This window comes from Phaethon lepturus, unplaced genomic scaffold (assembly GCF_000687285.1).
Source record: "Phaethon lepturus isolate BGI_N335 unplaced genomic scaffold, ASM68728v1 scaffold42230, whole genome shotgun sequence".
Lineage (NCBI taxonomy): Eukaryota > Metazoa > Chordata > Aves > Phaethontiformes > Phaethontidae > Phaethon > Phaethon lepturus.
The window spans coordinates 497-14001 of NW_010512451.1; the positions used below are offsets into that span (position 1 = coordinate 497).

The 13505-nt window shown below is 34.3% G+C and overlaps 1 protein-coding gene across 1 annotated transcript in view; it reads left to right on the top strand.

The window, feature by feature from the left end:
* The first annotated feature begins 392 nt into the window (after window positions 1-392).
* Window positions 393-13505, top strand: part of FAM73A (family with sequence similarity 73, member A) — a 38791-nt gene continuing 25678 nt past the window's right edge. Inside the window, exons 1-6 of the mRNA XM_010287005.1 lie at window positions 393-491; window positions 3183-3360; window positions 3923-4059; window positions 4313-4439; window positions 4901-5037; window positions 5802-5925. Coding sequence (XP_010285307.1) covers window positions 393-491; window positions 3183-3360; window positions 3923-4059; window positions 4313-4439; window positions 4901-5037; window positions 5802-5925 — 802 coding nt within the window. The remainder of the gene's footprint in view (window positions 492-3182; window positions 3361-3922; window positions 4060-4312; window positions 4440-4900; window positions 5038-5801; window positions 5926-13505) is intronic.

Consider the following 13505-nt stretch of genomic DNA (forward strand, 5'->3'; position numbering starts at 1 on the left):
CTTCCAACAATAGGGATCTTAGAAGCAGGGTTGTTGCCATGTGTGGTTTAGAGGATGTAATAAGTGAGCTGCCAGCTGATAGAAGCAGAGTCCTCTGTGGATCCTGGCTATACATATACAGCCACATGGAACGGCTGGAAGGAATGGGGCCTAAGCTGAGCCCGCAAATTTGCTGCCTTCTTGTTAAGCACAAGTCTTAACTCTACTCAGAAACATCAATCAAACAAGTCATGTACCTGTTATGTAAGAGATTCAAGCTAGAAAAAGAAAGCTGTCCTGGGCTTCTATTGCACAATTTAGTATGTATCCTTCATTTGACTGAGTATTCCAGAGACCATCTGTGACTGTTTCAACGTAGTTCCACTTAATGAGGTTATGGGAGAGAAGGAGCCATGTCAGAAGAAGCTGTTACTGAGACACGATTTTCTCTGAAGACGGCAGCTTTGCGGGTATTTCATCTTCCTCTTTCTTGGTATTATTCTCTTAACCAGGTAATATATACATTATCTGAATATTGTCACTTTTGCTATACATTTGGAAGTTTAATTGCAATGTTGTATTCACTCTTTGGAGCTTAATATGAGTTAAATTTGTACAGAATATCTTGATTTTTAGTTTCTTTAGAACACTGAACTAAAATAAGTGGGGTTTTTTGTCTATTTCTGCTAATCGAGATCTTCAAGTTGACTTTTTCTGTAGATTTTTTTTAGGTATTTAAAAATTAAACATAACTGTCATTAAGTTTTGATTAATAGTACTGAGTGCAGTCTGAAATATTTTCTAGATTAATTTGATTAGTGGTACTGTCAATCTGAATGATAATGCAAATCAAAAATCCCTTGCTCTAGTCTTTGAGTCACTTCTGTTTGATTAAATAACTGGCACATGACTGAAGGCAGTGTTTATTTAAAAACAGGCTGTTTTTTAAACCTGTTCAGTTCTTTTTGCTGATTTTGTTTTGTTGTCTTACCTATGGAAAGATCTTGAAAGAAAATCTTAAAGCTCTATTAATCACAGTATTTCCTTTTATAGATGGCCCTGGAGTGATTGATTTTTATTTTCTTTCATTGATATTATAGGCTAGTTTTCACTATATAAATAGCAACATGGGTAGCAGTCACTCAAATCTGGGCAAAGAGGATATTATGATCTTAGTTTTCAGGTGACAAAAGCTAGAAGTATTGTGAAGCTGATATTCCTTGTCTGCAGAAAATCATGATTTGTCCCTAGAGCACCTTCATGTCAAAGACAGGGAGGAGGAGCTGTAATTGTGTTGTAGAGATTCAGAGGTGTTAGTTGCCTATAACTATGTATGGGATAAGAGAGAGAGTGAAGCAAGTCAGAATTACTTGAGAAAATACTAAGGCTCCAGTCGTATCCCACAGAGAATAAAGTTCTTGAAGAGTTAGCCACATTCTGATGCCATAGTAACACTGCAGGGGAAAAAAAGGGTGTTTCTAGCTGTCTGTGCAAAATATGGTCCAGTAGTGTTTTCCATTCTGTGTATGCTGAATCATTGACAAGGATACTAAAAGGAAAAAAAATTTATAATTAGGAATGCCAACAATATTTAAAAAAAAATAGATATTAGTAGGTCCTAATAAAGTTCTGCTTTTAAAGCCCATGTCTTTAATATGACTGTATTTTATTCTTATTGAATTAGATGCTTGTAAGCAAAAGCTATGTCATTTTTTATATTTGCATGTAAATGCTTTTCAAAGTTTTACTGCATATAAAACCTGCATGAGAGATTCTCTCAGCTGCATTATTTTAACATTTTTTCTCTATTTACAATACTTGAAAATTCTCACTGCAAGATCACTGATTTCTTTTTTTACGTTGCAGCATATTCATATCCTTTTAAAATACCATGTGCAGCTGTTGATTTTCCTTTCCATAGGGGTTTTCATTTCACTGTTTACTTATGATCATGCTTGCAGGCACAGAGAGATTTTTAAAAAAATCCACTTATAGTTCTTTGAAACTTTACTCCTAGCATTTAATTCTGTGAGCTTCACGGTTTTAATCTCAGTTACTTGGTTATTAATTCTTTTCTGTTAAATACAGTAGTCTTTTGTAAGTATGTGTTTGTGCTGCGTTTCAGGGATTTCCTTTTCCTTGCAGAGTACAGTGCTATGTTTTTGGCCTCAGTCAAGATACAGTACCACTAAGGACAAGGTTCTCAAGTCAAAGGTGTTTGACGTGATTGCAAACTCAGTGCAGAGCAAAACTTTCAAAGCTGCTTTAAATTACACCATTCTGATGGTATTAACCAATTGCACAGCAGGCAGCGACTGCCAGAGCGCAGTGGTGCTCTGTGTGGCCAGCTCTCTTGTGTGAGGAAACATGTTACAGAAATGATGTGTGAGCCCCAAGGACTGCAGATCTGATTATCTCCCAGCAGTCTGTTTCTCAAGCAGCACAGATTTCCTAAGGATTTTGTGAATGTGGATTCTAGTTTCCAGTTGAACATCTCTTTTCTTCCTTGTATATCTTGTCACTTTGAATTTTGTAAACTTTGTTAATGGCTTTTAATTCCAGTTGCTTGTATATGTGGTTCTTATTTGCTAATTTAAACATTTTAAAATCTATGACTTATCTATATCCAAAATTAAAATGAAACAACTAAAAAACCCTGGTTTATTTAGATAAATACGTTTAAATACATGTTCTTGCCAAATTGAAACACTATGCAAATGTTAGCTTTTGGATCCTCCACTCCTTCAGAGTGCAATAAAATAATCTGCTTGTGAAGGGTGAGTGTCTTCTCAGCATTTTTCTGCTGTTAGAGAATTAATTAAAGCCCTGCATTGTCCTGACATTAAGAAGAAAGTAAGAAAAAAAAGAAGTTTGTCTAAAAGTCATTTTCTTAGATCTCCATAGTTTGTGGATTTGCAATACACCTTACAGTTCTTGGTGCTGCAGTATGTGTCTCGGTGCAGTCACTCACTTTGTGACACCAGCCCCTTTGTAAACTCTTTCCTATACTGGCCATCGCAGATTTTGAAAAGCAGTTAGTCCATGTCTCGAGTCAGTTTTTTCTCAGGCTGTGTGAGACCAGCATCTCTTGTCTGCCTCAGTCCAACTATAGCCTAGCTTGAACACACCAAAAGGAGGGTAGGAGGAAAGGTGGGAGTTAAGGAGTATCTATTTCCAGTGAAGTCACATATTTTTATTTTCAGATTAAGCTTTCCCCTGGGTTAAAGAAGCTGTTCACGGTAACAGCAGTGAGTGCAATATCTGTTATTTTCCTGGCTCATCATTTTAAAAGAAGACGTGGAAAGAAAAACAAGAAAGTGCCACAATGGGAACCGAGTCATCTAGTGTTGGAGTGTACCAAAGCAGCTGCATCAGAAAAAGGTACATGAAGGAGCCCCCGAGTTGGTTTTTTTTATTTGTTTTCTTGGAGGGGAACAAAAGGAGTGTGAGGGGATGGGTGTGCATAACAGTGCGTAGCAGTAAAACAAACTATTTTCCTTTAATGCTGAGTAGGTTTGAATTGTTAAAGTAGAAATTGTGCAAATTTAGAACAAAATTACAGTGTTTTATAAATAAGCTGGTAAGCTGGTCTTGTTCTCAAAGCTGAAGTTTTAATCATGAATTTGGATTAAAACATTTTTATCAATAGTATATTTACAATGGGGTTTGCAGTTCTTGTGGACATATCTCAATATTGGGAAAAGCAGATTTAAATTTTTACAGGGTGGAAAAATAATTATACTGAAATGTACGTTTATTGTTACAGATATTGACTATTCTAATTTGTGGTTTCTCATAGAGAACTGAAAATAAAAGAATAATTATTGTTTGCTTCTAAACTGACTTTTATTGAAAACAGTAAATGCAATTCTTGATAGATCTTACTAACAAAAGGTACAATGTTCTGAGTTTGTAGCAGCTTTAAAATCAGTGTATCTGTTAGGTTCTAGTTGTTCCAGTAGTCGGCAAAACTTGACTCTTTCTCTGAGCTCTGCCAAGGAAAAAGGATCTCAGTCTTGTATCTATGCAAATGGAGGACTTTTCAGTAAATACTCCGGTTCAGTTCAGAGTCTGGCCTCGGTAAGTTAAAAGTGTTTTAAGGCTCTTGAATGTCTGTTAACTTGCACTGGATATGCACCTAATGGTTTCACGAAGCTGAAACAACTTTTCTGAACAAGCTGCACAGATGGCTAGAGATGCTGAGAAGGCTGTTGTACTTAGTAAATCTAGATAGGTAATGTGGATGTAATGTACTCTGGCAGGAATGTAGTTTTAAGGACAGATGCTCTGTATAACAGCACTTCAAAATTTGGGTGTTTGGTTTTTTTTTAAGGTTCAGAGTGCCACCTCTTGTCACAGTTGTGCTTGTGCCAATTCTAATTCCTGGGATAAAACAGATGAAGATGATATTAAGCTTGTAAATATTCCAGTGACCACACCTGAAAATTTGTATTTGATGGGTAAGTTAGAATAAAAATTTTCAGTATCTATCAACAATGAAATAAATAATTTCTTGGTTTTGTGTCAAAGTGACACACAGTATTATTGTGGTGTTCTTTCAGTGTCCTGTGGGCATGTGTCTAAGAACATTTCCATAAAGTAATGAGATCTTACTTGATCTAAAGTTAGTTTTTTAAAAAACTTTTTTTGTTCCTTTTTTGTGCTAGTAAGCTGTAGAATTATTTTAAATAATTAATAGGAAAAAATACGCTGAACGCTGTTGCTTTAATCATATTGTGAACTTTTTTGCCTTATTAAAAAGGCAGGGGTTTTTTTAGACTGGGAATTGCTGTTGTTTTAAAAACTTACATCTCTGCTATAATCATGCTTACTAACTACATAGTCTCCTGTGACTCTAAAATGTGAATGCATATGGAAGCTGTGTATTTGATGGAATGGAGGTATTCCCGATGTCCTGTAGGTATGGAGCTTTTTGAAGAAGCACTGCGTCGATGGGAGCAGGCACTAACTTTCCGTAATAGGCAAGTTGAAGATGAAGCAAGTTGTGGTTCCATTAAGCTGGGAGCAGGAGATGCAATTGCAGAAGAAAGTGTAGAAGTGAGTAATTCAATCTATGCTCTACTGTTGCTGCCCTGACTACTCATTGCTTTTTGTTACCTGACTCTTTTCAACTTCTAATTCAATTACCAAAACTGAGAATGAATTAAAATTTCTAATTTAGTGGTATTGCATTTAAAGGACATCTAACTTTGCTCCGTTTGATTTTTTTTTGACTGGTTATTTGGAGGAGGGCAGGGCAGGGGGGGAATTAACTTTATTTTTTGGCAATTGCTGTTTTATCAGTGTTTGCTTCTGGATGGTATTGTCAAGCTACCAAGCGTACCAGTTCTCTGCACAAAATCTCTTGGGTCATCCCTTTCTTTTATGACTATGTGAGAGGATATCTGCTTAGTAAAGATAAAGGTCTTGGGAAAGATTATGAATTTATGAATATTCACAACTAATGTGCTCGAACTTGATTTGTATTCCTTTGTTCTTATGAACTAAAGGATAAAAATATTTTGAAAAAGTATACGTCTAATGGCTTTCATTATTTCTAGTGCAGTAAACATCACAAATAATTTAAAAGTATTTTTAAATTCAGATTTTATTTGTATTGTAGATATATCTAAATATGTATATTTAGAAAAGTGTGTGTATTTTGGATGTGAAGCATTCCTCTGATAGTGTCCTTATGTGGTTTGTAGGAAATTAATGTGGTACAGTGAGCTCTTTGAAGGCTTAATATTCTTAGATTTTACAAAGGAATCTTACAGACTCTAAACAAATAGAAAAATCTTCTAATGTCTGTCATCTTGTAGGATATCATTAGTGCTGAATTCATTCATAAGCTTGAATCCCTTCTTCAAAGAGCTTACCGTCTTCAGGAGGAGTTTGAGGCCACCCTTGGGGCCTCTGATCCTGCTTCTCTAGCTAATGATACTGGTAAGTACTCCTATTTTAGATTTTTATTGCTTGTAATAATGGAGGGGGAGGGAAGTTGCTGAAATATCCACTGAGCAGAACTGTATTTATCAGTAAATAAACAGAAAAAAAATTCATGTTCTTCACATTTTATATGTAACATTTGATGTAGTGCTTCTATTTTAGCTAAGAATGGACTAAGAGGAACTCTTGTCAGTATACTTCAGAGCTTTCATAATACTTCTCTGCTTTCTAAAGTTTATGTTGACTTGGGTATTTAAATATTTATGCAGTAAGAATATATGACTCTTTTTATAGCATGGGTGTATTGGAGTGTTCCAAAAGAAGTTTTATGTCTTTTGAACTGTCAAATTGTATATGCATGTACTTTTTTTGCCTGCCATGATTAATTTTTTAACTTCTTTTTTTTTTAACAAAAAAAGCCAGAACCCAACCAGCAAGACTTAACCTGAAACAGATATCCATTACCAAAATTCTTATCCCTGGTGATTGAAATTTATCACAGTTATGAGTGGCTAAAACCAGGATGTTATAATGGCAAATATAGTAAGAGTAGTTGCTGCCAGACATGCTGATTAAATAGATAGTTTGATTATTTTTATTTCAATAATTGGTTTAAGATGTTCTTAAAGACTGATACTGTTACCCGCTTTCATAACTCAGGATCAAGCATCTGATGTCAAATAACTGACTTAAAATGCAGAACATGTTCTGGGATTAGTTTTGGTCTGTAGTCTTGTTAGGCTTCAGCTTGACTGGCACAAGGGGGCAGTACTCTCGTGTGTTAGACCTTGTGTTATCCCGCAACTGCTAAACGCAGCTCTGAGTAAGGTGGGAATTAAATTTAGGTCAGAAGTGGCTTTCTAACATATCTGTATACACCTGTTAATGTAATTCTTATAGCAGAAAAGCGTTTGGATGTTTTATTCTGGTGTCTGAAACCATAAGCCCTAAATAAAGTTGCAGTGTATATCCATTATTAAATTAGAAGTTTATTTGTAATTTCTGTCTTCAGGCAAAATTAATAACATGGTATTCAAAGGACTCAGTATGGTGTTCAATGTTTAGTGTTAGTTATTGTTGTGCTTGGTTACCCTGGAAATATTTTAAATTGATATTTTATTTTTTACATAGATAGCTGGATTCTTGTTTACCAAGAATGGTCTGAGAATTGAGTTCCTTTCAATCTTGAGTAGATGTCTGTTACTTTGTGTTTTGTTTGTGTTGGGCCAGGTAAGTGAGGAAAACAAGTAGTGTATTAGTTTAGAGAGGATAATGTTTCACTGTTCAGGATTTGGGGCTTTTTCATCATGATCTTGAATTCATGGCTTGAACAGCAAGTAAGATATTAGAGAATGCTTTACTCTTTCAGAATGCTATTTTAGAACATAAACAGAACAACGTCATCTCGAACACTGTGGAGCTTGAAAGATTTAATACAGCGGATGTTTTTGTTCAATATTTGATACAAAAACATTCAATCACTCAAAATTTCTGAGATACTGCTGTTCTGTAGCATATGACACTGTGTAGTGTATGAATGTTTGAAGTAGGATGTTTTTGAGGTTGTCTCTCCCGCAGAACTTACCAAAAAAAGTCAGCCTTTAGGCTTCTCCCAAACATACTTTTCTATCTTGTAAGTTTATTCCCCCCTCCCCCCCTTTTTTTTTTAATTTGTTAATCTAGTGAAAGAAAAATGAGAGCTACTGTTAACAGACTTCCCTTTACTACCCCAAAATGTCTATGTTATCATGTAATATTTATCTTGTTTTACTTTATGTTCAAAGCTTTGTATTACTCATTTAGGAAGTATGTGGCTATGAACATTGATCACACGTGTGTGTATACATGTGCATGTGTTAAGAGCAACAGGAGTGGAAGGGTTCAAGAGCCACAAGCATAAGCAAGTCAAAGAAAATCACAGTGACCAAAAGAAATCTAGTACTGTGTTCTTTATACACTACTAAGAATAAAAATAATATCCTACTGCAAAACAAAAATGACTGTTCTGAACAGAAACAGAAATGAAGGGGCCTCTGCTCTGTATTCAAAATGAGGTGTGAATGTGTATGTATCTTTGACAGGACTGTGTATAGTCTGTGGCAAGAGGCATCATCTGCTAAATCAGCAGTCCTGAACAACTTATACACAAAACTTCCTAAGAAGCTAGGTAAGGAAAGCACCCTACTCCATCATTTACTATTCACTAATCTCGGAAAGTGGAAAATGTTCCAATGTTTGGGAAAGCACTAATCTGGTTCCCAATCTTAAGCAACAACAACAACAGAAAAACCACAAGAAAACCTCACCAAAACTCCAACACACAGGTTGGATTAAGTGTCATGCCTGTGAAATAATGGAGTTGCTAACTCGCAGTGCAGTCCTGTTACCACAGACAACATAGTAAAAGATGCAATTAGTGCCAGTTGGTACAGTTTTATGGTAGCTAGTTTTTCTTGGACTGCAGGTTTTTGAGAAATCAATTTGGAAGATTGATACAGCATACATTAGATGCTCATGTCAGTGAGCTAATTTTTATGATTTGTTTATACTTCTGTACACTGTTGAGGGAAATGTTTGTAGCAAAGTATCTGGGGAAGATGTTTGGTCAGACACTGTAATTTTATCAACTATGTAGTTGAGAAAAATCATTTAAAGAGCTGGAAGTTGATAAAAACATTATCATTTGGGGCATTAAAAGCATTGAATTAATGAAAAGGAAGGGTTAGTAGTACTGATTTGAATTATCTGTTGCAATGGTTACTATCTAGCAAATCACGCTTGAATCCAAGCAAGTATGAGTTGTACATAGATGCGAGATTTTAAAAGAAAAATAATAAAGAGGCGCTTTTGGAATGCATTAGGAAAATTATGCATCGCAGTCAATGTAAGTTCTCAGCACAGTGCTGTAGAAAAAAGACCATTGCTTATCTTTGACTATGTGAAGAGGAAAACATCAGCACAGAGGCAGAGATATGATCTTGGTTTTGTATGGTTTTAGAATACTGTATCAAGTTCTGTTCATATTTCAGAAGATATGGAAATACTAGACAGCTCAAAACAAGCTATAAAAATGATCCATGTTTTTGGAAAAACAAGCTAATGTGTTGCTTAAGTTACGTATGTCCGGCTCCTTACTGACGAAAGTACTAAGAGGTGGCTTACTTGTTCTGAATAGCTACTTACACATGGAAAAGGTATGTGGTGCTGGTGGATTTATAGACCTTGTTGTCAAAGTCATAACTGGATCCAGTTTCTGGTTGTTCAAGTGAAACAAGATAAGTTCTGAAGTAAGTTGCCTCTAAAGCATTTTAAGGGTATTTCAGTGTTTTAGACAAAGATGTGGTTTTTTAATGCTGTTTTGAGGGATGGTTTTATTACTCTTGGAGAGGAAGGATGGATTTGGGGGTAGACAGTCATTGTGGTCTTTCTGGCACTTAAGCGTTTCCCCTTACTACTGCTATTTTTTCTCCTTTCATGGGCCTTGGGGTGAACAAGAAAAAGCCTTTGTTGCCCTTAATAGGTTCATAATACTTGCAGCTTGTCATTAGAATGCTTATAACCAGCTCTTATGCTTCAGGGTTTGACCCACAACAGTAATGAGAAAATGTTTTGCTTTGTATTTTCTGTGATATACATCATGGTTAGATACAGTTTGTGGATTTTTCTTCCATTTTCTCCATGTGAAGCACTAGTCATTAGGCACAGCTGGAGACAGGGCTCTGACAGTTGGACAAATGTTATCAGGTGTTATCAAAACTCTTGCTGCATAAATGTATGACTAGTATTTCTTACTCAGACACCCTAGGTTATAGCGAGCTCCACATTCGGTCAGGAAGAAAACTTACAAAGCAGACAATTTCCATCAATTTCTGGTTTTCAGCTTTGTCTGTAAAATCTGTCAAACTTCTGGGGCTCCTGAAAGCACTCTCTCCCCTACTTGTCTACAAGTCACAGATGTTGCTCTGTCCCAAAACCTTTAGATGTTATTCTTCCCAGGTCATCATTTCCCTCTACCTAATCAAATTAAGATCTTAGTGCTGCCATTGACCATACCACAGACTTGCTTTTGCTTTGTGATGCGACGTACTGGTTGAAGTTGGTTGGCATGATAAACAGTTTGCCAGCCATCTTTGAGAAACAGCCTTCTGGAGGAGACATGCTACCTGGGAGAGTCAGGACTGAGTTACCTGGGACCCTGTTGAAATAGCTTGTCACTGCAACCACTGTCTTTCATGATGTAGCCTGAAGTGCTTCTCTTTTGTCTGCTATGACAGGTAAAAGGTGACATGTCAGAGCAGGCAACCATCACTTGAAGTGGTTGCATGCTGTAGTCTAATTGCCTTTTGTTTGAGGCTTGTTGTGTAAATTAGCACCTCCAGATGCTCCCCCCCCACCGCTTAGTTATATGTCAATTATATATTTTCTCTTCCAGATATTTCTCAATATTTAGATTTCAGCAGTGCAGAAGATACAGGCATAAATAAATAACTTTTCTCCCCATAGATAGAACTCTATTAGTAGTTATAATAATCAAATAATAGCAAATAATAATTTTCAACTCTGTAAAATATTTTTGAGTTATAAACAATACAGCCCTGGAAAAGACTTGCATTTTAAATAGATGAAATAATGGAATGCGATTATGTTCATTGCTGTTTCATTCTCCACTGGACTTCCACAATTATCGTATAAACCAGCAAACTAAAATAGGATGGGAAGCTTAGAGACACGCTTTCCTGGTGCAGGCATAAGCTGCACTAAATCAGGAAGGAGCAAATTGGCAGAAAACTGTGAAACAAAATACTCATCTTGTTATTTCTGAGTGGTAAATGTGAGGGGGTAGAGGGTTAAAAGCTTCCAAGACTTTCTGTAGTTGGTCCTTGAAGAAAGTTCTCTCTCTCTCTCTCTCTCTCTTTTTTTTTTTTTTTTTTTTTTTTTTTTTTTTTTTTTTAATTTTTTTTTTAGATTTGTTTTTTTTTTTTTTTTTTTTTTTTTTTTTTTTTTTTTTTTTTTTTTTTTTTTTTTTTTTTTTTTTTTTTTTTTTTTTTTTTTTTTTTTTTTTTTTTTTTTTTTTTTTTTTTTTTTTTTTTTTTTTTTTTTTTTTTTTTTTTTTTTTTTTTTTTTTTTTTTTTTTTTTTTTTTTTTTTTTTTTTTTTTTTTTTTTTTTTTTTTTTTTTTTTTTTTTTTTTTTTTTTTTTTTTTTTTTTTTTTTTTTTTTTTTTTTTTTTTTTTTTTTTTTTTTTTTTTTTTTTTTTTTTTTTTTTTTTTTTTTTTTTTTTTTTTTTTTTTTTTTTTTTTTTTTTTTTTTTTTTTTTTTTTTTTTTTTTTTTTTTTTTTTTTTTTTTTTTTTTTTTTTTTTTTTTTTTTTTTTTTTTTTTTTTTTTTTTTTTTTTTTTTTTTTTTTTTTTTTTTTTTTTTTTTGGTTAGATCTTTTCTAGCAGACTGAAATGTTAGTCGAGCTAACTTGGGAGGAATGCAAAGAGTTAGGAGAGAAACAATAGCTTTACTTACAAACAGAATTGCAGGTCAGAGGGGAAAATTCTCAAATTGTAGGACTCCTTGTCAGTACTGAATTCCTGATACTTCATATTATTATTTTGATTTCTACTGTAAAAGGGAATGCTGGCATTCAAAATAATGGTGACTTGTGTACGCTGGCCCTTAAACTTTTTGATAATAATATTAAAATCTATGCACTGATTGAATTTTTAGTTTTAAAATATTTACTTTTTATTTTATATTAATTGTACAATTTAAAACAAATTGTTACAGCTACTGCAGTAAAAGATCTCTCACAAAGGTCTGTGTTGTTGGATGGTTTTGTTGGAAGGTTTGTCTGTTTCTTTTTTTAATTTTCTTCTCACACTCAAAGATATGCCTGGCATTTTGGAGAGAATGAGTGTAGCCTTTAACCCAGTGACAAAAATTCTTTGGAGAACTTATTTACATATTAGAAACTTTTCTCCAGCTGCTGTTAAAACAAACAGAAAAGTCTTTGCATAGGCAATGAATCTGTTGAAAACTCATTTTTATATATTTTAGTAATACAGACTTCTATAACGTTTTACTGTCCATGGATGAATATCTAAGCCTGTATTTGCCTCCGAAATGTTAATGGAAAAATTTTAGTTTGAGAGTATTAGGTTTTATTTGGTTATGCACAACCAATGCTTCTAATTCTAAGGCTCCAATGAGGAGGTGAGCAATTTGTAGTAATTCACTTAGGTGTGCTCTAGTAGTACATACTATAAAAATAATTTCAAAGTAGCGTAACTTTTTATGATAGCTTGAAAACTTTTGCTTGCTTTGTGTTCCTGGAAGATAAATTTACATTAAATGATTTCTTCATTTCTTGGAGAAGTACAAAACCTTTTTCTAGTGGCTGAAACAGAATTCAAATAAAAACAAAAGAAAACAATAGCTTTCTCTTTAGGTGTGGAAATATATTCATCCCAAGAAATGGCCTTGTAAAGGAAAGGAAACAATATTACTAAGTCTGCGGAAAACCCCAGAAGAGTTATTCTGATCCTATTTTAAAAAAATAGTGCATATTTTTAACATAATTTAGCTATTACAGTTTGTGGAAGGTCAGTAACTGCTGAAGCTTACTGCGTTTTACTGTGAGGTCTCTTGTATTGCAACTTATTGCTGCAACTCCCTTATTTCTGACTCACAATAGATACTCAAAGGGCAGATGTTTGAATTGGATAGTATGTCTTCTGCTATCAATAATATTTAAGACTTTAAAGGAAAGTCATATTTGTCCAATATTAATAACACTTCTTTTCTAAATTGCCTTCAGCAAAATTCTTTACCAGAAAGCACTTAAGCACAGAATGTTGAATAGTAGAGTAAGATCGGTAGTTAAAAGTTCAACTTAAAACTCTAAACAAAAATATTTCTGCAAATGTTGTGTCTATGAAAAGATTATAATGCCTGGCTTTCTCAGTGATACTCTTAGTTTTGGCAGTACTCTACTGAAAAAGCAAAATAACTTTGCATGGACCTGCAGTGAAGTTACTGGTATGGAAAAAGATTAGTGTTTGATAATCTGTATCTTTGTGTTGGTATTTGATAACCTGGAGTATATATTTGTGTTTATCTTTAAAAGCTGAAGCTTAGATGCCATTTTGTTGTGTAGTAAAACAGGTTAGCCGAAGTCTTGTCAACAATGGCTCAAGGTAATCTATCTTACTGTACAGTGAACCAGCATTGGAGAACTCAAGGTCACCAGGGGGTGATATGGATAGAAATTTCAGAAAACACTTCCAATAAGATCAGAAAGAGTCCATTTCTGATTTGAGGACCCCTGTTGCTATTTGCCCAACAGCTTTTCTCTTAGATCCAACCATGCAGGCTATTTATACACCTTGTTGCTTTTCCTTAAATGGCATCACTGAAACCTGTTGTCTTTTTGTCCACACCAAAACTCCTGTTTGAGCCCTTGTCTTTCTCACTTCTTGTCTCCTGCTGTGTTCTTGTGTCGTGCTTCATCCATTTGAAACTTGTGTCTCACATGGATTTAACTGTTGTTTGTAAAAAAAAATCACCTTTGCTTATTTTTTCTGAGCAGATTA